At 41.7% G+C, this 25,715-nt stretch overlaps 2 protein-coding genes across 5 annotated transcripts; both read right to left on the bottom strand.

Annotated features, from left to right (window-relative positions):
* Positions 1 to 14,039: 14,039 nt before the first annotated feature.
* Positions 14,040 to 20,364, bottom strand: LOC135096787 (putative inactive carboxylesterase 4). 4 transcript variants are annotated; one of them, XM_063998541.1, is made up of 11 exons: positions 20,157 to 20,364; positions 19,889 to 20,041; positions 19,115 to 19,259; positions 18,840 to 19,025; positions 18,397 to 18,590; positions 18,137 to 18,287; positions 17,834 to 18,012; positions 17,029 to 17,167; positions 15,446 to 15,605; positions 14,671 to 14,785; positions 14,040 to 14,215 (listed from the first exon to the last, which is right to left on the bottom strand). In XM_063998541.1, exons 1-11 carry the CDS (start codon positions 20,337 to 20,339, stop codon positions 14,108 to 14,110), a joined length of 1,713 nt encoding a protein of 570 aa, XP_063854611.1. In that variant the 5' UTR covers positions 20,340 to 20,364; the 3' UTR covers positions 14,040 to 14,107. The 4 variants fall into 4 exon arrangements, with proteins under 4 accessions (XP_063854611.1, XP_063854612.1, XP_063854614.1 ...); XM_063998542.1 differs by having other exon boundaries at positions 19,889 to 20,058; positions 20,157 to 20,279; XM_063998544.1 differs by lacking the exons at positions 14,040 to 14,215; positions 15,446 to 15,605 and having other exon boundaries at positions 16,967 to 17,167.
* A 946-nt stretch (positions 20,365 to 21,310) lies between these two features.
* Positions 21,311 to 23,281, bottom strand: LOC135096800 (uncharacterized). Its single transcript, XM_063998557.1, has one exon. The coding sequence runs from the start codon at positions 23,279 to 23,281 to the stop codon at positions 21,311 to 21,313; it is 1,971 nt and encodes a 656-aa protein (XP_063854627.1).
* Between the last annotated feature and the right edge of the window lie 2,434 nt (positions 23,282 to 25,715).

The raw sequence follows: 25,715 nt of genomic DNA, 5'->3' as shown, positions 1-25,715 counted from the left end.
TTGTGGTGGTTTACTCACCAGGCAGGCTCTCTAACAGTGAACAGAAGAATATAATGTAAACTGCAAGAAGCCATCAGGCTTATACGTGGCACTCCCTGTATTAAACATAACTAACTAATTCCACCTATCAGCCCCATCCAAAAACTTGTCTAGTCTTCTTGAAAAGCTCTCTAATATTTCAGCGCTTACAACCTGAATAGCGAGTCATTCTATTCATCTACCATTCTGTGTGCGATTTATCTGAACTGCACGCCACTTGTATTGGTTAGTGTGTTTAGTTGCGTGATGAGCTGGTTGGTTGGCCCTGTGCAGTGTGGCTATACTCACACAGTGTGCAATCACTATATTTAAGTATGAGGATCCAAACAGAAAGTTTCTATATACTGTAGTGATAGTGGTTGTAGTGGTGCTGGTGATGGTGGTGGTGATAATCGTAATGGTGACGGTAATGGTAATGCAGTGAACGACAGTGATAACAGCGATCAAGTGGTTGTGGTGAGTGATGAAGCCTCCAAGTGAAGCAATAAAGCCGTGATAAAACACTGCCAACTTTTCTTGGTGGTAAAAAGTGGCGCCACACACCGCACACCCTCGTGCCTGCCACACACCCTCGTCCCCGCCACACACCCTCGCCCGCGCCGCGTCACCGCCTCTAATTGTCATGATTATTAATGGTTCTATTGTTGGGGGCCGCTAATGACGATGGCAATGGCGGCGGCGGCGGCGGTGTTGGTGGTGGTGGCTTCTTATAATGAGTGATGGATGAGGCAGTGGTGGTGGTGGTTGGTGGTGATGGAGACTCCACCACCACCGCCAACACTGGAGACGATGGTGATGATAGAGAATTTTTTTTTTTTATGTAGGAGGGACACTGGCCAAGAGCAACAAAAATCCAATAAAAAAAAAAAATGCCCACTAAAATGTCAGTCCCATAAAAGGGTTAAAGTAGAGGTCAAAAATTGATGGATAAGTGTCTTGAAACCTCCCCCTTGAAGGAATTCAAGTCATAGGAAGGTGGAAATACAGAAGCAGGCAGGGAGTTCCAGAGTTTACCAGAGAAAGGGATGAATGATTGAGAATACTGGTTAACTCTTGCGTTAGAGAGGTGGTGAGAGAAAGAAGAAAGTCTCGTGCAGCGTGGCCGCGGGAGGAGGGGAGGCATGCAGTTAGCAAGATCAGAAGAGCAGTTAGCATGAAAATAGCGGTAGAAGACAACTAGAGATGCAATATTGCGGCGGTGAGAGAGAGGCTGAAGGCAGTCAGTTAGAGGAGAGGAGTTGATGAGATGAAAAGCTTTTGATTCCACCGAGTCTAGAAGAGCATAGTTATAATATTTATTAGTAGTTAATAGTATCAGTAGTAGTAGTTGTAATTGTAGCAGCAGCAGCAGCAGTAGTAGTAGTAGTAGTAGTAGTAGTAGTAGTAGTAGTTGTGGTTGTGGTTGTGGTGGAGGTAGTAGTAGTAGTAGTAGTAGTAGTAGAAATAATAATGATAATAATAAGAAGGAAAATACTAATAATTACAGCAATATATAATTAAATTAAAAAGTAAATAAAAGGGTATTAAAAAACACGACACTTAGATTACAGTAATATATGATTTGTACAAGCCATTCAGCCTTCACTGCATAAATTTGTCATTTCTTTCAAGCAAAAATATCGCTTCTTTTTTTTTCGTTTTAATTACGAAAAATATTGTCGTCATATTTAATCGTAATATTTTCCTGGCCCAGATTTTATTTCCCTCTCCAGAAAATCAGATATTTTTAAACCAACCAAGTGTTCTTTTTCATTTCTCATCTTTATTTCTCTCTGTATTTGATGCACGATGGAAAGTTACGCTGTAAAGTTGTCTTCATTAAAAAGAAAAAAAAGAAAAAGAAAGAGTAAAAGAAAAAAACAAAGATAACAAGGAAGAGAAGTAAAGAAAGATAATAAAAAACAAAATAAAAGAAAGGAAAATAGCAATACCAAAAAAAGAAAAACCGAAAGAAAAATAAACAAAGAAAATTTAATAATAAAAAACAACAATAAATCCAGACAGCGTAGAAACAGAGAGAGAGAGAGAGAGAGAGAGAGAGAGAGAGAGAGAGAGAGAGAGAGAGAGAGAGAGAGAGAGAGAGAGAAAGAAAGAAAGAAAGAAAGAAAGAAAGAAAGAAAGAAAGAGAGAGAGAGAGAGAGAGAGAGAGAGAGAGAGAGAGAGAGAGAGAGAGAGAGAGAGAGAGAGAGAGAGAGAGAGAGAGAGAGAGAGAGAGAGAGAGAGAGAGAGAGAGAGAGAGAGAGAGAGAGAGAGAGAGAGAGAGAGAGAGAGAGAGAGAGAGAGAGAGAGAGAGAGAGAGAGAGAGAGAGAGAGAGAGAGAGAGAGAGAGAGAGAGAGAGAGAGAGAGAGGAGTGTGTTACTTGCACAATCTTCCTCTATATTTCTATACAGTTGCCCCATTTGATAATATTAGATAATCGGATGAATTATGTGTATATATATCCAATAGGAACTAATATATGGACCAATGGACTTTTATATTACTCCACTCAGTACCAATGTATCAATTTCATCACGTTGTAGGAGTCATTAAAGGATTTTCTTACGGTACAGATGAAACTTGTTATACAGTGCTTTACATAATGAGTTATTCATTCAATACAATTATAGTTTGCTGAAAACTTTTACGCCTTTTTGTTGTTTTATTTTGCGGCTTTGTTCGTTGTTGTTGTTGTTGTTGATGTTGATGGTGGTGGTGGTTGTGGTGGTGGTGGTGTTTATATCTCATTTTCCTTCTTAGAATTACTTTCCGTCCTCCTCCTCCTCCTCCTCCTCCTCCTGACAACTATTATTACCTTGGTGATAGAAAAAAAAAAAAAAAAAACAACGCCCAATCCCTGGAGACAATCTTTCCTGCTCTTTCCTCCACTTTCCCTCCCATTTCTAATTTTCTTTTTTTCTTTTCTCTTTCCTTTCTCTTTCCATCTTTTTCCTTTCCTTGTTCCTTTTTCCTCCTTTACGTCTCATTTTTTTCCTCTTTCCTTCCCCCTTCTTTCCTCTCTCCCTCTTTCCTTTCCTCCTTCACTGTCTTGTCTCCATTTCATTTCCTTATGTTTTTTCTTTATTACGATGTTTCGTCTTGTGTTTTTTTTCTTTTACCCTTCCTTGTTACTGTTCTTGTTGTTGTTATTATTACTATATTGTTGTTGTTGTTGTTGTTGTTGTTGTTGTTGTTTATTACTACTACTCTCTGGTTCCCCTTCCTCTCTCCCTTTTCCTTCTCCCTGTTTATTCATCTTTCCTCTTCCCCTCTTTCATCTCCCGTTCTTTTTCTTTCTCCATTGTTCTCCATTTTCTCCTCTTACTTTCCTCCTCACCTTCCTTTGTTTCCATTTCTCACTTCACTATTTATGCTCTCTCTCTCTCTCTATCTCTCTCTCTCTCTCTCTCTCTCTCTCTCTCTCTCTCTCTCTCTCTCTCTCTCTCTCTCTCTCTCTCTCTCTCTCTTCCGGTTTTCGCTTTCCTCCCTCCCTGACTCCCTCTCTCCTACTGCTACTGCTACTACTACTACTACTACTACTACTACAACTACTACTACTACTACTACTACTACTACTACTACTACTACTACTAATAATAATAATAATAATAATAATAATAATAATAATAATAATAATAATAACAACAGTGATAATAATACACGCTTGTCGTTTGTCGAAGGAAGATTTGTTAAATTTGTAGAGAAAATGAGTCATTGTAAACTTTTAAGGAAGGGAAGTTAAGGGACAGAGAGAGAGAGAGAGAGAGAGAGAGAGAGAGAGAGAGAGAGAGAGAGAGAGAGAGAGAGAGAGGGTGAGGGTCAGGGTGATAATTAGATAGATGGATGTATGAGTAAACTTTGAGATGACTGACTAATAGATAAATAAATAAATAAATATATATATATATATATATATATATATATATATATATATATATATATATATATATATATATATATATATATATATATATATATATATATATATATATATATATATATATATATATATATATATATATATATATATATATATATATATATATATATATATATATATATATATATATATATATATATATATATATATATATATATATAAGAATAATTAGGTAGATATTTTTTTATTTTTATAGACAAATAGATGAATAGATAGATAGGGATATAGAGATGGATGGTCAGATAGACAGATAGATAGATAGATACAAAGATATATAAGTAGATAGGAAGAGAAATAGGTAGATAAATACATAGTGAAATAGGAAGATAGATAGATAAATATGAAGATACTTAAACAGATAGATAGACAAACAGACAGTATAGAAAGATAAATGGATGCAAGTAGACAGGTAGGCATGAAAGTATGAATATATACATTTCTTTTTTAAACACTCTGACGCACCTTGCCTCTCCACCTTGCCCCACTCCTTGTCAACACCTCCCATAGTGCTGGCTCTGCTACAAACCCTTCACTTCTTCAATAGCTGTGGTTAAAAACATAAATAGTGAATGCAACATTGATAAGTAATGAGGCGCTCACACAACATTTTCAGTCTATTCCGTTTTATTTCTTTTTATCTTGTGTTTATTTATTTATTTATTCATTTATTATTATTGTTGTTGCTGTTGTTTTTTATGTGTATTATTATCACTGTTGTTATTATTGTTACTATTGTTATTATTATTATTATTATTAGTAGTAGTAGTAGTAGTAGTAGTAGTAGTAGTAGTAGTAGTAGTAGTAGTAGTAGCAGCAGCAGCAGCAGTAGTAGTAATGGTGGTTGTAGTGTTTTTAGTGGAAGTAGTAGTAGTAATAGTTGTAGTGTTATAGTGAAAGTAGTAGTAGTAATAGTAGAAGCAGCAGCAGTAGCAGTAGTAGTAGTAGTAGTAGTAGTAGCAGCAGCAGTAGTAGTAGTAGTAGTAGTAGTAGTAGTAGTATTCGTTACAATGTTTTAGTAGTAATAAAAGTAGTAGTAGTAGTAGTAGTAGTATTCGTTACAATGTTTTAGTAGTAGTAAAAGTAGTAGTAGTAGTAGTAGTAATATTCATAGTTAATATTTTTATCATCATCATCATCAGAATAACGATCTTTTTTTTTTTTTTTTTTTTTTTTTTTTGCGAGATTTTCGTCGTAATTGCTTGTTATGTTCCTGCAAGGGATTGTAAACATTTCTAATACTAGTAACACTCACTCTGCAGGGATTGTAAACATTCCTAATACTAGTAATACTCACTCTGCAGGGATTGTAAACATTCCTAATATTGCTAATACTCACTCTTTTCTATCATTTCAGAGGGCGTGGGGGCGGGGCGGCCACAGTGCGCCCCTTCATTGTGTTTAGACAGGAGGAGAGCGGCATGTCAGGTAAGCCTCTCCGGTGCCTCTTACTGGCAATACATTTTTTATCACATGGAAATCAAACTAAAAGGCAGAATCAAGTGACATATAGACGGCAAAATGTCACAAAACGCCGATGGGAAGTGAGGGACGTAATATTTCTCTTTGTAGCAAGGCTGTGTCATTGGGAAGCGTTATCGTTTGTATAGTAGACACGTCGATCTGTATCTCAAGCCTCATCTCACGTCATGGAGTGTGTGTGTCTATCTGCGTGTGTAAAGGTGGACGTGGTGATTGCGCCTCAAGCTTCACCACTTGTCATGTACTCTGCCTGCCTCTTGATGCACCTGTGTAAAGGTTGTTGTGTCGTTTATCGTTTGTCGTGTATTCTACCTGTCTCTTTATTCACCTGTGTAAAGGTTGTTGTATCGACCAATGACTTAACTTTATTGTTTGTCATGTATTCTACCTGTCTCTTTATTCACCTGTATAAAGGTTGACGGGTTGATCTATGTATACCTCAAACTTCACCCCTCATGTACTCTTTTTGTCTACATGACTCACTGCAGTAAATAAGATAATAGAATATGGGAAGCTGTAAGAAGCCATCAGGCCTAGACGTGACGGTCTCTGTTCAAAACACACTTATTTCCACCTCTCATCACCATCCATACATTTGTCTAGTTGCCATTACGGAGAAAAAGAAAGTTATGCAGTTAATTTGTAGTTAGTAAGATTGCGTGTTATCTTGGTCCTGCCGGGGCTTCTGTCATCAGCGAAAAGTTAGTAAGTTGCGTGCACTTCTTAGTTCTGGTGAAGGAAAGGCGCGACATATGAAGTAAAAAAGTTTCATACTGTCATTACCGAGGAGTTAGTAAGGCTGCGAACATATCTTGGTCTAAAGTTTTTGAATCTATCCTCAACAGGAAGATTCTTAAACATATATCACTTCACAACCTTCTATCTGATCGCCAGTATGAGTTCCGTCAAGACCGCTCTACTGGTGATCTTCTGGCTTTCCTTACTGAGTCTTGGTCATCCTCTTTTAGAGACTTTGGTGAAACTTTTGCTGTTGCCTTGGACATATCAAAAGCCTTTGATAGAGTCTGGCACAAAGCTTTGATTTCCAAACTACCCTCCTACGGTTTCTATCCTTCTCTCTGTAACTTCATCTCAAGTTTCCTTTCTGACCGTTCTATTGCTGCTGTGGTAGACGGTCACTGTTCTTCTCCTAAATCTATTAACAGTGGTGTTCCTCAGGGTTCTGTCCTGTCACCCACTCTCTTCTTATTATTCATTAATGATCTTCTAAACCAAACTTCTTGTCCTATCCACTCCTATGCTGATGATACCACCCTGCACTTTTCCACGTCTTTTCATAGACGTCCAACCCTTCAGGAGGTAAACATATCACGCAGGGAAGCCACAGAACGCCTGACTTCTGATCTTTCTAAAATTTCTGATTGGGGCAGAGCAAACTTGGTATTGTTCAATGCCTCAAAAACTCAATTCCTCCATCTATCAACTCGACACAATCTTCCAGACAACTATCCCCTCTTCTTCAATGACACTCAACTGTCCCCCTCTTCTACACTGAACATCCTCGGTCTGTCCTTTACTTATAATCTGAACCGGAAACTTCACATCTCATCTCTAGCTAAAACAGCTTCTATGAAGTTAGGTGTTCTGAGACGTCTCCGCCAGTTTTTCTCACCCCCCCAGCTGCTAACTCTGTACAAGGGCCTTATCCGTCCATGTATGGAGTATGCTTCACATGTCTGGGGGGGTTCCACTCATACTGCTGTTCTAGACAGGGTGGAATCAAAAGCTTTTCGTCTCATCAACTCCTCTCCTCTAACTGACTGTCTTCAGCCCCTCTCTCACCGCCGCAATGTTGCATCTCTAGCTGTCTTCTACCGCTATTTTCATGCCAACTGCTCTTCTGATCTTGCTAACTGCATGCCTCCCCTCCTCCCACGGCCTCGCTGCACAAGACTTTCTTCTTTCTCTCACTCCTATTCTGTCCACCTCTCTAACGCAAGAGTTAACCAGTATTCTCAATCATTCATCCCTTTCTCTGGTAAACTCTGGAACTCCTTGCCTGCTTCTGTATTTCCACCTTCCTATGACTTGAATTCCTTCAAGAGGGAGGTTTCAAGACACTTATCCACCGATTTTTGACCACTGCTTTGACTCTTTTAAGGGACTGGCATTTCAGTGGGCATTTTTTTTTATTAGATTTTTGTTGCCCTTGGCCAGTATCCTTCCTACACAAAAAAAAAAAAAAAAAAAGGTGAGGCGTGAAGGAAACACGCGACAAGTGAAGTAAAGAATGTCGTACTTCTTACCAAGGAGTCATTGAAGCTACATGGACGTCTTGGTTCTGAAGAAGGCGTAATGGAAACACGCGACAAAAGGAGACTGTTTATTGACATGAGGTGGCGGCGGGCGGCACACACCTGCGGGCGGCACACACCTGCGTGCGCCACACACCTGCGGGCGACCTGAGTCCTCGCCACCAGTCGTCTGGCCTCCTCTAAAACAAAGCTCACCGTCGTGCCGAGGCTTTTCGAAATACAAGTTTCTTAAGAGACGAGCCTATCGGGAAATACACATACGTAAATATTTTTTCCTCAGTATTTTTTTGTCCGTAAGCCTAAGATTACATAAAGTGTATAAAAATACACACGCACACACACACACACACACACACACACACACACACACACACACACACACACACACACACACACACACACACACACGTCTCCGTTTCTAGATAACAGTGGAGGCGGAAACATGTATCCGACACGTGCCACAGGTGTTGTATTGTTATTACCCTTTGTAAGTCACGCCAAGTCACCTTCTCACGTCTTCACTTCCTCCCCAGCCATGCAACACGCAACACACCCTTCGTTCCCCTCCCACACCAACACTCCCCTCCGCACTAAGAAACACTCATCATCCAGCGCCAAGGTGGTTTTTTTTTCTTTTCTTGTCATTTCTTCCTCTCTTTTCCTTTATTACTTTTCTTAGCAATGATTAGTGATCAAGTTGTCAGTCTGATTTAATGTAATCGTGGAGGTGACAAACACCCCACCCAATGTTTGCGTCAATCAAGCTGTGAATTTGTGGCCAATCTGATCTAATTTTGCAGGTGAAATTCTCAGTCTGTGTCGATCTACAGTCAATGTAATCAAATGGTGCCAGAATGTCACTACATGCATTGCCCTTCAAAACACACCCTTATCTTTCCTTCTCTTTCCCCCTATTAACTAGAATTTATGTATAGTTTTCTTTATATATTTATTTTGAAACTGGTAATTTCCACTAATGTCCTTTCTGTCTTCTGCATGGTTGTTGTCATTATAGTGTCACGCTGCCTTCTGAGTGACCAAGAGAACTTATTTCAAAGCACTTCCACTACTTACAAGAGGCTCTAGTTGAAGCTACAAGGGTTTTTAAGGCTATTTTTACGCTTTTAGTGACAGATTGACATGGTACCTACACTAATAACAGGAGAAACAGTCTTGAGAAGCCGGTTAAGCATCTCTGTGGCCTTTTAGTCGTGGTAAGTGAGCGAAGACTTTCTGAGTACGAGGCCAAGTTGACTCTTTTCTCGCGGAAGACGATCGTGAGTGTCCTTAGTCGCCAGAGTGAGACCAGAGACCCAGCGCTCGATGTTGCCTTTTCGTTTTGTCTCTGCTTCCGACACACTAATTACATTCATCACCACAATAATTCGTTCCCTTCCGCAGCAGATTAAAGCCGCGAGGATAAACAGTGCTGGTTCGAGTCTCTCTCTCTCTCTCCTTCTCTCCTCTCCTCTCTCTCTCTCTCCTCTCTCTCTCTCTCTCTCTCTCTCTCTCTCTCTCTCTCTCTCTCTCTCTCTCTCTCTCTCTCTCTCTCTCTCTCTCTCTCTCTCTCTCTCTCTCTCTCTCTCTCTCTCTCTCTCTCTCTCTCTCTCTCTCTATATATATATATATATATATATATATATATATATATATATATATATATATATATATATATATATATATATATAATATGTAGACCTGTTTGAGCATCTCTGAAAGATTTGTCATGATAATTAGAGTTTATGGGCATCGGAATTTATAATCTCTGAGTGCTTCCCGCCGAGATAGTATTTTTTTTCTAACTGTCACAGATCAAGTGACCTGAATGCACAGTTCTGGAAACACACACACACACACACACACACACACACACACACACACACACACACACACACACACACACACACACGGATAGCTGCTGTACTGGCTACACGCTTGTGTTTTCTCAGTGATAGTTTTTATTTTAAACTTTGCAACACGAGTAGTAACAGCAGCGGCAGCAGCAGCAACAGGAGCCGCCGTTCAACCCAGCCAAACAGCACAGCCACAAAGGCAGAGCCACACAGCACACAGCCGCTCAACCACACACACACACACACACACACACACACACACACACACACACACACACACACACACACACACACACACAGCACAGCACAGCACAAAGCCACACAACACACATCCACACAGTCATACAACCACACAGCACACAGCCGCGGAGTGCACAGATGCTGGTGGACTGATCCCTGAAGCGGCTGTGTCCTCTCGGAAATTCTAGAGAATATGGCCTCTTGTTTCCAGCTTAACGAGGTCTCTAAATCCTTGTGCAAATAAGGGTTTAGCAGGAGTTCAGGGCGTCTGCAGTGAAAATAGAATTATCTTGTTACGTATTTGAAGCTGCCATCCAATCAGTGGGGAGCAGGTGATGAGGGTTCTTGCTCCGCCCACCAAGGGACGTCATCTCCTCCCACCACTCGCCTTTCGCCTCTATTCCAGGTTCAACGCCCCACTCACTGCGTCGTTTTTGGCAGTTTCCCTAGTGTCGTGGGTTAGCGCCATGTACCAGTCTCTTCCAGTTGTTTCTGTCCTCTGCATCTTCCTCAGTGACTCCTATCCTTTGTAGTTCTACCGTAATTCCATCCCTCCACCTCTCTCTTTGTCTTGCCCTCGATCTCTTTCCCCAAACTGTGTCCTGGTGAACTGCTGGTGCCGTGCAGTGTCGCTGTGTACCGTCTCCCACTCCGGATCATCGATGTCAAGTGTCAGTCAGTTACAGTACATATGTTTTAGCATTAACTTGTTCTTGTATTTTGATGGTGTTTTTAGCTTAATATTTTCACCTTCCGAGCAATATGACCTTGTCATCTTGGTGTCAGTCAGTCAGTTACTCAATCAGTCGGTCATTTATTTTTTCAGCTGACGTTCCAATCAATGTCAGTCAGTTTTATCTATAAATCAATTAAGAAAACAAGCAAACAGTCTGCCAGTCACTCAATCAATTGGTTAATCTTTTCTTTTTTTTTAAGTTGACGTTCAAATAGTCTTGCATTTTCTGATTAAAAAAAAAAAAATTGATAATGGAGTCAGTAGTCTTGAGCAGGGACTTAAAATATATTAAGTTTAAGTGAATTTACATGATGTTTTCACGTCACGATTTCTCCTTATACGATGCCTTTAAATTTCTATTTATCGTGCAGAAGGAGAAATACCTATACCCAACACATATTGCTGCAGTGATGCAGCGTGGAGAGAGATATCTTCGTGTGCTGCTGAAAGCTTCGTTCTGAATATATGTGGGTATTGCAGACACCTGGCGGGTCTGTCCCTCCAGCGGGAAATGGAGTATGTGCTAAGCATTCTTACCTGGTTAGTAGTAAGTTGCATGTTGAAAGGAGCCGTATATATTTTTTTCTTTTGCTCTTGCGGTCTCTAGCCAGCCTCTTTTACAGGCATGTATATCACTCCCAGGCAGCTTCATCTAAAAAAAATAAACAAATAAAGTAGAAAGCTTTGTGCAGGAATGTGAACGATGTTCTCTGTATATGAAAGCTTTATTAAGAAAGGTTTGTCCGTACATGAAAGTTTTATTAGGAAAAGCTTAATTCCTGACATAATTACGTATTCGGATCGAAGTTGCGTCCTTCTAAGAGAAGAAAGACTTACATACACTCTAGGAAAGAAAACAGTATCAATGTTTTTGTCGATGAAAACTTCATATAATGGATGACTTTATCCTTGACGAGAGAAAGGTCATTGCTGGAGGAAAAAACCCTCAGAAGTTAATTAGTTCCAAAGTTAACGAGAGAAAAAAAAAAAAAAGACAAATAGGAAAAGCCAATAAAAATGTTGCAGCCCAGGGAGGCGGCCATGACCACATGACCACCTCGCAGGAAGGGAAGAATCCTGCGGTGCTTCCTTCAGGATAAAGGATGGCGGAGGCTGCAACCTTTTCCACGTAAATTAACCGCCAGCTCGGAGTGGGGAATGTACCTCTCTATTACTTGCATGGTTTTGTTTGAGGTTATACTGTTAGAAGGAGGTTGCGACCAGTGGTTCGTGGAGGTTAGGTCAGGATGCGAGCAGTACAGGTTAGTGGAGACTAGATGTAGATGTGTTACTTCTCTCTCGTGTTGGGTTAGGTTAGGTAAGGTTAGGTTGCGAGCAGCACTGGTTCGTGGAGACTATAAGCTGGTGTGTTGCTCAGCTGTCAGGTTAGGATGGGTTAGGCTAGATTGTGGGCAGATTCGTGGACACTAGTAGATGTGTTGCTCCGCCCTCAGTTGGTTTAAGTTAGGCTACGAGAAATACAGCTTCGTGGACACTAAAAACGTGTCGTATTACTCTGCAGATGTTGATGCCACCAAGTTTTAAAACTTTTTTATTTTCTTCTCTTTATTCTTTTTTTTTTTTTTCTTTGGCCAGAGCATCTCTGACTGACGGCTTCTTGTAGCTTCGCTTATTTTCTTATGTTCTTATATTCTTACATACTTGTGTGTAAATCACATGATTTATTTTTTGGGGGTGTTTTGTTTGCTTATTTTTTTTTTCTTTTATTTATCTTTAAATTTATTTGTACTTCTGTTTTTATTTATCTATTTTTTTTTTGTCGTATGTATGTATAGTGCTGCCCTCTGATTTTTTTTTTTACAATATTCTTGATTTTCTTTCCTTTTATTCTTTTTTTTTTTTTTTCCATCTACGTAGGGCCGTGATTTTCCTTTGTTTTGTAAGTGAGCCTTGGTGTGGACTCTCTCTCTCTCTCTCTCTCTCTCTCTCTCTCTCTCTCTCTCTCTCTCTCTCTCTCTCTCTCTCTCTCTCTCTCTCTCTCTCTCTCTCTCTCTCTCTCTCTCTCTCTCTCTCTCTCTCTCTCTCACACACACACACACACACACACACACACACACACACACAGTAATGTAACTTCACAATATATATATTTCCTTTGTCGCTGCTTTTGGATCTTTGTACTTTCCATTGTGATCTCACCTTATTATTTTTATTTTTTTCTTGTGTAGATCCAATTGGCCGCAGCTCTTGTCTCTTGTTTCTTGTCTCAGGCCCTTCTGTGTTTCATTATCTTTTGAGTCTTGAGTGCACGCGCCGTTTCTCATTACTTTTTCCTCCCTTTTTTTTGTTGTTGTTTTTCCGCGCCCTTAAGCTTTCTAAGTGCACACAGTGTTCCTCTTAATCCTTGTCTTGTTTTCAGTTCAGCTTTGAGTCTTGTTTTTTTTTTTTTTTTTTTTTTTTTTTTGAAGGGTGGAATGCGAAGGGAAGAGGGTTGGGTTCCCTCCGCCCCCGCCCAGCTCTGAGGCGGCGCCGGCCCAGGTAAAGGTGACCACTGAGCAAAGGGCGCTTTGATGTTTAATGCACGCCGCGGGAGGACACGTCCTGGGTGTGTTCGCGCGAGGTTTGCTTGGCACTTTTCCACGTGTACCCTTAGTTCCGAGCACGCCGGTACCTCATCAAATGTCACCAGCCTCTTCAAAAACTGTTTCTATATTTCACTTCCGCGCCCACCACTGCCGCCACCTCTGCTTGTTTCGAAGTGACTCCTCACAGCAAATCAACCCATTTTTATAGGAGTAAATCAGACGCAGCAGCGCTTTACACCCTCGACTTTCTTAATAATCAGATGGTGTTTATCTCCTTAGTTCCTCACAATTCCACCACATCACAACTCGTAAGCCATACAACTCCTCAAAACACTTCATAATCACTCCATCATAACACCTAAGCATTTCTCTAAGCGTGGTAATAATGAAAGTGTTCGGTTTCAAGACAGTTATCCTTAAATTTGATTTTTTTTTCTTTACTGACTGGCACCTCAGTGGACGTTTTTTTCGTTTGTTTGCACTGAGTTAGGGCCCATCATATATATATATATATATATATATATATATATATATATATATATATATATATATATATATATATATATATATATATATATATATATATATATATATATATATATATATATATATATATATATATATCCTTCTTCATACGACCTTAATCCCAGTGTATTGCAGGGTCAGCCGCTGGAGTTATCCTTCTCCATCTGTTTCTATCTTCTTGCACTCCCAGCTTGTTCATATCACTTCTTATTACGACTCTCCATCTTATTCTTTTGTCTCCCAACCCTCCTTCTCCCCCTAACCTCCACCATCATTGCCCTCCTCACTTGTTCGTCCTCTTCTCTCATTATATATATATATATATATATATATATATATATATATATATATATATATATATATATATATATATATATATATATATATATATATATATATATATATATATATATATATAAAGTGGTTATATCTAAGTTATGTTGTTAGGTAGGCGGTGCTTGTTACTGTTTGCATTTAGTCAGGAGTTGGTAAATCACAATTCATGACGTGAACTGCGCGTGGCACCCTGAGGCACCTTCACCAGGTGCGGGTGAAGCATCAAATTTTCCTGGATGGGAAGAGAGTTGTGGAACTTGCGTGTCTGTGAAAAGAAAGAACCTGCATGAACCACTTACTGAGGGGGTGAAATGGATAGTGCTTGACAAAGGATGCGCTCTAGATACTCGGAGCGTGACATTTATAAAACACAAATAGCGACACTCATAAAGAAAAAAAAATGTAGTTATGTAAATAATTCTGCCACGTCAAAATTTAAATAGAAAATGGACCATGTAATTATCTAATACATAAGGTTTCCAGACACTTCTCTAGTTATGGATAACCCTTCTTGCTCTCTTCTTCCGGAACTGGCACCTTCAGTGGGCCTTTTTTCCTATTTTTTTTTTTTTTGTAACCCTGAGGTCTGTTACCCCCTCACCCCCTCATCAACATATTTTCTAAGCGTTCGCCTTACACGCTTATAAGTACACGAATAGAAATATACCAGTGCCTAATACATCTTTCATAGTAAATAATTAAGTAAGCAACATCCCTCACCTCCTTGCGGTCGTCTGGCTTCATGGAGGGCGAGGGCGTGAGGGAGAGGTACTGCAGATTCTCTGGTGTGCTGGCTTCCCACGTGAAGCCCAGAGAGCTATCAGGGGTTGGGTTCCTGGTGAGAAATAACGAAAAATTATAATTATAATGATGAGTAATAAAAGACAGACCACTGTTGGACTGGTGAGTAATACAAAGATTTATTATCATTGCAATGATGAGTGATACAAAAATAAACTATTGCTGCAATGATGAGTAATACAAAAAGTAATTATTGGAGTGTGGTGGTGAGGAATAGCAGGATTAAGCAGATCTTTTTCTCTAACTTTTCAACACCATCAAAACATTGTAGAAATAAAGATCCCCTGCTTAATTCTGTGTTTTCTCACCACTGCCCACCATCACCAACTCACTTGTCTAATCTATGCAGTAAAGAGGTAATTTTTTGCAGTGATATGTAGTACACAGGCAAACTATCGTTGTTGTTGGTGTCACCGTGTCACAGTGAATTGATGGAAGCATTGATAAGTCTTACCTGACATCAGCACTTCCTGAAGAGCCTCTAATGCAGCAATGGTACAATGATAAGTCTTACTTTTATCATCTTATCCTCTAAAACTGTCAGTCTCCTCCACAAAAGGGTCCCACCTTCCATCTCACCCCGCGGCAGCAAAGTTAGTGCACTGATAAGCAATACTTAATCATCTTGCCCACTCTAAAACTCTCAGTCTTCCATAAAGACTTCTGAAATCAGGACCTCCGTCCTCCATCTCACCCCGTGGCAGCAAAGTTGGTCCACAGAGTCGTGATGATGTCCCTGAGGGTGAGGTCGTCGGGCAGCTGTAAGTCCTTGGGGCGCTGTGGGGGTGCTGTTCGTGGCGACAAGAGAGGGCCGCCGCGGAACAAGTAGTACAGATCGTCTACGTGACTCACCCCTGTCAGAATTGACGATCAGAAACCGATTAAAAATTCCTGGAAAAAAACATTTGAGGGAAGAAAACTGGGAGGACGACAGAGAAGGAGATGGAGGGGTGGAATTGCTTTAGAACTGCAAACAATAGCAGTCACAGAGGAAGATTCAAGGGACAGAAACAACAGGATAGGCTCGTACATTGCGCCAACCACTCACTCGAGGGAAACGCCGAACGGAAAAGATAAGAAAAGGAAGATGTGATTCACTCATGTCAGAACAAAAAAAAACACAAGAAAGTAAGGAAAGCTGCAAGAAGTTGTCAGGCCTACATGTGGTACTCCCCACATGAAACATACTGCCTACTTCCTTTCATTATCCTCAGCCTCAAATTTGGCCACTCCTCTTTTAAAGCTCCGTAGTGACTCATGGCACACATCACAGTGACTCATGGCACACATCACAGTGACTCATGGCACACATCACAGTGACTCATGGCACACATCACAGTGACTCATGGCACACATCACAGTGACTCATGGCACACATCACAGTGACTCATGGCACACTTCACAGTGACTCATGGCACACATCACAGTGACTCATGGCACACTTCACAGTGACTCATGGCACACATCACAGTGACTCATGGCACACATCACAGTGACTCATGGCACACATCACAGTGACTCATGGCACACTTCACAGTGACTCATGGCACACTTCACAGTGACTCATGGCACACTTCACAGTGACTCATGGCACACATCACAGTGACTCATGGCCCACTTCACAGTGACTCGGACACAGCTGTGTTTTAGTTTTTCAACAAGATTATATCTCATACCACAAATTATGTATAAATAAATTAAAAGGTTAAGTAATGATGAAAAGGGGTGCAGTGCTATTACTAATAAAAATGATGGCAGCGATGAGATGGTGGTGATGGCAATAATGACTGGAATTTGTCGTGATGCAGGGTATTAATAGTATAGGATAAGAGTTATTGGTAGTGGTAGTGGTGATGGTGATGGTAAGAAGGCTGGTGATAGTTGCTACGTATAGCGGTGGTGGCGACAGCGCTGGTGATAACATCAGGAGTGGTAGTGGCTATGCCAAGCACATTCTGTTTTTATGAGTACTTAAGTCGAGAACCACCCTTGATGTTTATAAAATCTCTGACAGTTATTCATTGCCTTGAAGTGACATAGGGGATATGATGTTACAAGCAAAATTCTTTGTGTCAGTTATCAGGATCTGTTATGTAAGAGTGGCTCCAAACAAGGGCAATAAAAGGGCAGAAAAAAGCCCACTAAAGGTGCCAGTCCCCAGTTATTTTGCCAGTGTTCTTAAAACATCTGCCTAAACATTCGTCACTGAACTGACCGCCTCGTGTCAGTGTTGACGCCGCGGTGCCTCGGGCAGGTTGTGGGCCAGGCATTGCTTACACTTGTTGTCGCAGGAAGGGCAGATCAGTTGGCCGAAGGAGAGCTGGGCGTAGTGCTGCAGCTCGTAGCGGTAAATCTTCCCTGCGTGGTGGGCGGAGATGCGGTCATGAGGCACGGCGAAGTAGTGGTCAGTGAACATCTGTCAAAATTATATATAATAAGACTAGTAAGAACAAAAACTAAGAGTTATTTTTGTTATTTTCAATAATAATAACTATTATTATGTCTTCATCATTTTTTAAATAATATATTATTATTATTTTGATAACTAAAAGAATTAGAACGTTCACACCATCCAACTACTACTACTACTACTACTACTACTACTACTACTACTACTACTACTACTACGAACATGAGATAATAAGGGAAACGGCAAGAATCCATCAGATCAACCCGTGACAGTCCCTGAATGCAACATGCTTGTTCATCTCCACCTATCATCTTCATACGTGAATCTAGTTTTTAAAGCTCCCTCATAATTCATCACTAATCACTAACAACTACGGTTACAAGGCTTTTTCACAGCAGAATGATCACGGAAGAGTTCACCGTACAGAACACCAGCTGGCAGTTCTGTATGTTTAAGATGTAACATAGGCGCGAATTTAAGAATGAACAGTGAAAACACTGCCGGCATCCTCTTGTCTCAAGTGTTAAGGTGTAACATCCCCTCACGTAGAGCCGTGTCTTCTCATCCTTATGTCGTATATGTAAACAAGTAATTTTCACATTGCAAATACATCCAAAGTTTACGGAGCATATGCAGCAAAAAACAGACTTAGGCTCCAGTGTTGGTGCTCACCCTCATGAAGTCGTCAGCGTGCGCCTCGGTGACGTGCGTGGTGCCCAAGTAGTGGAGGTACAGCTGGCGGGCTACAGCCTCCGGGTCCTCACTCCTGCCCTCAAGCTGAAGGGACGCAGGCCCGGCCATGCTAAAATTGTGCTGTAGCTCCTCCAGTAACTGTTTCTTTGCCAATGCAGCTTAAAAAAAAATAAATAAATAAATAAAAATCTTCAAAACAATAGATTTTGAAGGTAATTATTCCCTCAGACATTTCAGTTAGTGAAGCATGATCTTTAACCACGTAAGTTGGGTGATAATTACGCAAGGCGAAAAGAGCCCCGTCGTCTCTGGTAATGCCTGATATGATGTCCACCCGGGTGCTGCGCCCCTCACTTATCAGCAGGGCAGGGTGACGCGGCAGGAAACGGCCGTCCACCCAGGGCGTGAAGGTGAGCGGCAGCACTCCCCATCTCTGTACAAGTTAAATGGCCTCAGAACTGTAATTTGAATATATCCACAATTGAATGTTCAAGTTAAATGAGCAAGTAGTCCTGACACCTGGCACAGTGAGTGCCACTCACTCTGGAGCTTTCGTAACGAGGAAAGAGAGCCTTTGCATCCAGACCCTGCAGGCACAGAAGGAGCGTGTTGCTGCCCTGGTCTGTGGGACACCCAAGGCTGCCACCCACTTCAATTGCCTCTTTGCGAGGATTATTGTTGATAGTCAAGGACGTCAGTGCTGTTCCAGACTGCATGATAGCACGGGAGAAAAGATCTGTCAAAACAATACAACTTGTCTCACTACATGCAAATATGTGAACAAATCGATATACAAGGTTGAAATTATATATATATATATATATATATATATATATATATATATATATATATATATATATATATATATATATATATATATATATATATATATATATATATATATATATATTGTGTGTGTGTGTGTATGTGTGTGTGTATAAACAAAGGTGATGAGAACGAATGTGAAGTCCAAAAGGAGTCCTACCTTGAACTTCCGGGACGAACATGAGGAGGTGGGAGGCGGCGCTGCCGGCACTCTCACCGAAGATGGTGACCCGCATGTTGTCTCCGCCAAAGAGGTGAATGTTGGTCTTCACCCACCGGAGCGCCAGGGTCTGGTCCTTGAGGCCCAGGTTCCCAGGCATCGCCAAGTCCTCGGTAGACAGGAAGCCTGTACAGTGAGAGAGAAGCAGTGAGAAGAGCAGTACACAGGCCGCGCCGCGTGTAAGAGAAGTCACCAGCTCGCCACACACCACCCACCCAGGACACCCAGCCGGTACTGCACCACCACCAGCACGATGTCGTGGTCCAGGAGGACGTGAGGAGGGTACTCCTGGGCACTGCCATGGGTGAACCTTCCCCCGTGAAGCCAAACCATCACCGGGAAGCTAGCGTCTCCATTAATCTGTGATAAGATTGGTACTATTACACACACACACACACACACACACACACACACACACACACACACACACACACACACACACACACACACAGAGAGAGAGAGAGAGAGAGAGAGAGAGAGAGAGAGAGAGAGAGAGAGAGAGAGAGAGAGAGAGAGAGAGAGAGAAAGAGAAAGAGAGAGAGAGAGAGAGAGAGAGAGAGAGAGAGAGATGGATGAGTAAAAGGAGATGTAAAATATTCCTTACGAAAGATTAAAGTTTTAAATTTTACATTCGTTAGAAAAGCTTAGATTAAGAGGTATAACAAGGACAATTTAAACAAAATCCTTAGTGTTAGTAACCAGGATAGGACTATAACTAATAAATAAAAAAAAAGGGAAGAAATTGGTTCTCAGATAGAGTGGTAGATGACTGGAATATATGCAGTAATCAGCCTACTAGTACCGAGTCACCTGCGAGCTTTAAAAAAGGATTAGTTAAATTTACTGATCGGGAAGGCAGGTGGACACAGGTTTTAGATAAGGACTGTCACCTAGTACGTGTAGGCCTATTTTCTTCTCCCAGCTTCCCTTATGCTCCTAGGTTAACATGTCACAGATTAAAGCAGTCTCTCCGGGGTTCTCTGCCTCACCTTGGGCACAAACACGTTGAGGTACAGGCAATCCTCCTCACCCAGCACTTCCTTTATTCCGACTCTCTCTGTTGCGGAGAAATATTGGATGCACGGCGGGGCGGGAATGGAGGCTTCCCCCATGGCCCCCCAGTCTGGGAAGGGTTCGGGATCCTGGAAGAAAGGACACACTATCTTCCAGTATTTTCCCACCCTCATTTTACAGTCTCACTCTGATGAAGTCAAGTGCTTTCATTACTCCGCAAATTTTCACCATCTGCCGGTCTACCTTGAATCGCAGCCTCCCCAGTGGTGGCCGAGCGTAGGGAATGCCGTAGAATGACGAAAAGTCTCGGCCCTTCACCGATTCCTCCACAATGCCTGAGACGCGGCCATCCCTGGTATCAACGAATGGCACATCAGCAGCAGTCGCCACCACCACCACCACCGCCACCACCATCACCACCACCATCAGCGTCGCCAACAGAGCCGCACCACGCGCCATCCCTCTCTATTCTGCTGCTGTGAGATACAAGCGAGAGGAAGAGTACAGGAACAACTAAAATCAGTATGAGTGGCTTTCTGTTTTGTCTGTATATTTTCTGTTGTGATTTTTTCAAAACAAAATGTTTCCTCACACCGGGCGGCACTGTGACGCCAAAGATGGGTGCATAAAGGAAGTGAAGCGGCAACTGAACATCATAGGAAATACACAAAGCGGTCTTTTCAACAAGTAAAATAGAAGTGAAGCCACACGATACTACGCTAAGTTTCCCGTCCATAGGGGGATGTTCAGCTTCTTAACTCAGAGACCACAGAACACTAAGTCAGGTCTTGTTAAGTCCAGCGTGATTGTCATCAACACAGGGGTTCACCAGGAATGTCACGTGCCATGTCTTAGTCTTCATACAGATAACTGTAGGAGCTGCATTGTCTCACTAACGCGTTTATTTGACAAAACATACATGATAATTTCATACCAGCCACAAAAGTAAACTCATATTTCTACATCAGTCCACACACACACACACACACACACACACACACACACACACACACACACACACACACACACACACACACACACACACACACACACAGATAAGCGCGCACAAATGCTTCGTTCCTTAACAAAATAAATATAAGATTATCTGCACTGCGTTGCAGAACTTACAATGCTCCCTCAGTGCTGAGAGTCGGGTTGTTTAGTTCGCGGGCCGGGTGACAGACTGACGCACATGCTTTTTTTTTTTTTTTTTTTTTTTTTTTAAAGATTTATTCAGGAGTACAGACAAGTATATTTCAAGGAAACAAAAAAGCTTATAAATAATATTTACATAATAAATTACTCCCGAAACGGGCCATTGCCGTTGGCGGCCCGTAGCTAAAAACTAAGAGGTGAGCCATAACATGTGTCCCTCTCCTATCTCTAGCTAAGCTAAGTCAGCGTGGTGGCGGGTATTGTTGGATTGTATTCGTGAGAATGTCCATGTGGCTAGAGAAGAGTGTTTTCAGCATTCTCACAGCTGTGCCCCTTGCTTCAATGTCTTGTGGGTTCATGTGGTGTGTAGATAGCTGGTGGCGGAGTTGTTCTGTCTTGTCACATTGCAGCACCCAGTGTAGTAACGGTTCTTCCTGATGGACCCCACAGTGGGCACACGGCCGTACTTCTTGTTGACGTATTCTCCAGTTGCACACGTATCCGAGTCTTAACCGGTGAAGATGTACTCGTAGTGTCCTCGGCGTACCTCTCGGAATCCTAAGTCTCTTGCCGTCCGTTACTCCTCTGTACCATTGACAGCTCCTGGATCCTTCTGCAGCATACGTCCTGTTTCTGTTTGTCGTAATAGTAGTCTCTCGTCGTCGTGCAGCCATCTTCATTGCCGAGAGTGAAGGCTGGACATGTGTTGTGACTTCAGCAAGGAGCGCCGCTGTCTTCGCTGCCATGTCGGCTGACTCGTTCCCATGAATCCCTACGTGGCTCGGAATCCAATTAATGGTGACAGTTTTCCTTTGACGCTGCAGTTCCCGGATGTTCCTCTTGACGGTGGTAGTGAGCCGAATGTTGTCCTTTAGGTTCCTTGCTTGGAGAGCCTCCATTGCTGACTGTGAGTCGGTGTGTATGATTATGTCGGTGTTGGGTAGTGTAGTAGCGTGAGCCGTGGCTTGCTGTATAGCTACCATCTCTGCCTGCATACTGCTGCAGCCATCCGAAAGTCTTGTTAGGAACTGTTCTCCGTTGTAGATGAAGGCAGCTCCGCTTCTGCCATCTTCGTCCACTGACCCATCAGTGTAGAAAACGGCAGCGTCGTTAATTGTCAGCCTGGCTATCTGGAGCTCGCCGTGTATTCGTCTTCTTACAGTGTCGTCTCTGGGAGCATCAGGGAGCTTGCAGCTGTAGACCGTATGGTTCTCTGTCCAAGGAGGTGGTTCTGTATAACCTTCGCATGCAGTATCTTCATCCAGTGCTCCGACGTATCTTAGTCCTGAGGATGACAATGCTATGTTGGCCTTGCGAGTCCACCTGGTGGTGTCGAACTGCTCTCCCTGGGCTGCTGCGGTTCTAAGCCTGGATCGTGTCAGTGGGTAACCAGGTGTGGTGAGAAGCTTCGCTGTGGCTGCAGCAACATTCTTAGTGATCCTTGCTTCTACGGGCGCTATGCCCGTCTCCACTTGTAGATTACTAAGTTTTGTCCATATAGGAGCTCCAACAATAAGGCGCATGGCCTTATTCTGCTGTACTTGTAAGGCATGTAGTTCTGTGGGATTCAACCCGACCAGAGCAATGGAGGAATAATCGATTAAGGACCGTACTGCATGGACATAGTAAGATCGTAAGACATCATAGTCGGCTCCGGAAGATAGTGCAGTCATGCCTTTCATCGCATTGATCCTTGTGGCCATTCTTTCCTTTAGGTACTCGACCTGGGGCTTGAAGGAGAGTCTGTAGTCGAAGTGGATTCCAAGGCACTGATGTTTCTGGACCCACTCGATGTCAGTGTCCTGGATCCGTAGATTTCCCTCAGGTATCCTCCTCTCCTTGATAAGCATGGCTTTAGTCTTAAGGGGGTTAATCTTGAGGCCGAGTTCTGTACACATCTGCTCGATTTTCTGCAGAGCCACCTGAGCTTTGCGGTGTTTGGCATTCCCTTGTGAAATCAACTGGAGATCGTCGGCATAGCAGAGGAGTTTAACCCCTCTCTCAAAGTCTATGCTGACCAACCTCTCCACGACTAGGTTAAATAGTATTGGGGACAGAATCCCTCCCTGCGGGGTGCCATTTTCTAGAGAGTATTGAAGGGACGTCTTCCCTTGGAATGTGACTCGTAGATGTCTTCCAGTGATATAACCTTGGATCCATCTCAGTAGTCTTCCTTGTACCCCTTTAAGTGCGAGCGTCTCTAGGATGGTCATTGGGTTTACCAACTCAAACGCTTTTTCCAGATCAAGAAAGACTACCACGGAAGGGTGTCCCGTTGACGCTCCTTTTATATGAGAGCTTGATCACTCGAGTAGATTTAAAGGAACATGATGAACGAGAGTTGTCAGTTCCCACAGGGCCCGTGAAATTGTGTACTACGGTTAACCTGAGTTGAATCAAGGCTTACAAACTTAACGATTGGAGAAAGTTTGTGGACTCAGTCCTTTCGTGTCAGGTAATCACCTCAGCAAGGCGTCCTGCACAAAGAGACAGAGTGCTGACACGGAAGCCGTATGAACTTCAAGGAAATATTTTATATTTAATGACGAGTGGTGATACTGATGATGATCATATGTGTGTATATGTGTGTGTGTGTGTGTGTGTGTGTTTGTTGATGACAGTATTGCTATAACAAATAATATTGGTGATGATGATAATAATGGTGATAATAATAATAATAATGATAATAATAATAATAATAATAATAATAATAATAATAATAATAATAATAATATATAACCCAATTACTTCCATTCTTGCTCTTACTTTGGTGTGAGATGGTTTAATGCATCAGCACATCTGAGCCTCACCACTGCATGGTTCCTATCCTGCCTTAGTATTCCTGACAGGCACAAGACGTGCTTAGGCAACACAGCTCACTCAGTTGCCGGGCGCTCGTATTGAGATTACGGTTGACAAACAGGAGGACATCCCTAGCTTGACGCAAGTATATTTGGTGAAAATCTGAGGGTAAAAATCGAGTAATCTACCCTGTCCCTCTCCCTCCTTCTCTGGGTCCTTCACTCTCCCACAGTCTGACTTCCTACACGGAGATGAAATGAGTATTTTTATCGAAAACTAAACACACAAAAGTCAAGTGACCTTCCATTAACCTTCACTCACATGTTGTGCCCTTGACTTTCTACCAGGAGTTTGTGAATTCCTCTCGTACTGGTTCTCCTCTCGCTGCGTGAATCGACTTTCCTCCCCGGTACCGTTGTTCCAGCGTAGGGCAATTCATTATATTCTTGGTTATAGTTCTTTAATTTCATAAATAAGACAAGAAAAACTCTCTTTATAGCTTAGAATAATGTGTGCTGAAATACATTAGAGAGATAAAGAGAGTAACTATGAAAAATAAATAGATAGTATGATGTAGGCAATGCTGGTTATATTTATCCATGGCAATAGATGTATCCAATACTAAAAGATAAACATGTGCCTACAAAATGCAAATTAATAGTTTACAATACACTTGTTATACCAATCCTGTTATATGGTGCTGAATGGTGGTGGACTTTAACTACAAAACTAGAATCGAAGATTCAGGCAGCCGAAATGCGAGTGCTCAATAATCAGGGGTGTTACAAGAAGGGACAAGATGAGAAATGTTCAAATAAGAGAAGAGTTGGGAGTGACGCCGCTACTGGAGGATGCTGATAGAGCAAGACTGAGATGGTCTGGACATGTTAAGAGAATGGAAGAAGATCGGCATGCTAAGAAATATATGGAGTGGATACCAAGAGGCAAGCGACCACGAGGGAGACCAAAGAAGAGATGGAAGCAAGGTATTGAAGAGAGCCTTAATAGAAGAGGAAAGACAATGGTCGAGGTGATGGAGGACAGAGAATATGAAGACCGAGACGGATGGGGGAGTATTGTCTGGATGTAATCGAGCTGACAGGCTTATAGCCTAACTGGCATCTAGTGAGAAGGGTGAGAATAGATGGACCAAGGAAAGTTCCATGTTGTGTGACGTGCGGTGACGTGATCGTGCGAGCTCCACACGTATCCCTCCCCACCTCTTACCTACACACACACACACACACACACACACACACATATATATATATATATATATATATATATATATATATATATATATATATATATATATATATATATATATATATATATATATATATATATGGTGTAACACGAGTTTGTGCAGATATTGTCAGAGGTGAAGGTGCAGGTTATTTTATGTGGAAAATGTTCTGTTTCTATGCACATATGCATTTTGAGGCGTTGTTTATCCGTGATATGAAATTCAAGTCTGGCCAGACGACAGATACAACTTTGGGTAACTATGGTAGAGACACACACAGTGTCCACTTCACATTACTTTACATTATACAACACAATCTGAACGTATTCAATGTCACTGTCTCGGACGAACTTTTTTTTCATGTTCATATGTTCACTGAACTTCATTAGTCTTTTCCACAAGGTTCAGTCTTCTATTCATACAGGCCTCTTTTACTTATCTATTTATTTATTTTTTTTTTTTTTTTTTATGTAGGAGGGACACTGGCCAAGGGCAACAAAAATCCAATGAAAAAAAATGCCCACTGAAATGCCAGTCCCATAAAAAAGTCAAAGCAGTGGTCAAAAATTGAAACCTCCCTCTTTAAGGAATTCAAATCA

Source organism: Scylla paramamosain, unplaced genomic scaffold, assembly GCF_035594125.1.
Source record: "Scylla paramamosain isolate STU-SP2022 unplaced genomic scaffold, ASM3559412v1 Contig7, whole genome shotgun sequence".
NCBI lineage: Eukaryota > Metazoa > Arthropoda > Malacostraca > Decapoda > Portunidae > Scylla > Scylla paramamosain.
The sequence above is the reverse complement of the archived record's forward strand: the minus strand, read 5'-3'. Positions and strand labels throughout refer to the sequence as shown.

Excerpts from the sequence above, each read along its gene's own strand:
- LOC135096787 (XM_063998541.1), bottom strand. The coding sequence starts at position 20,339 with ATGGTGGTGGTGATGGTGGTGGCGGTGGTGGTGGTGGTGGCGACTGCT. Across the intron at positions 20,042-20,156 it reads TGGGGAGGCTGCGATTCAAG|GATCCCGAACCCTTCCCAGA; the intron begins GTAGACCGGCAG and ends CCTTTCTTCCAG. Across the intron at positions 15,606-17,028 it reads CCCTTCCTGCGACAACAAGT|GGGTGAGTCACGTAGACGAT; the intron begins GTAAGCAATGCC and ends CAATTCTGACAG.
- LOC135096800 (XM_063998557.1), bottom strand. The coding sequence starts at position 23,281 with ATGACCATCCTAGAGACGCTCGCACTTAAAGGGGTACAAGGAAGACTA.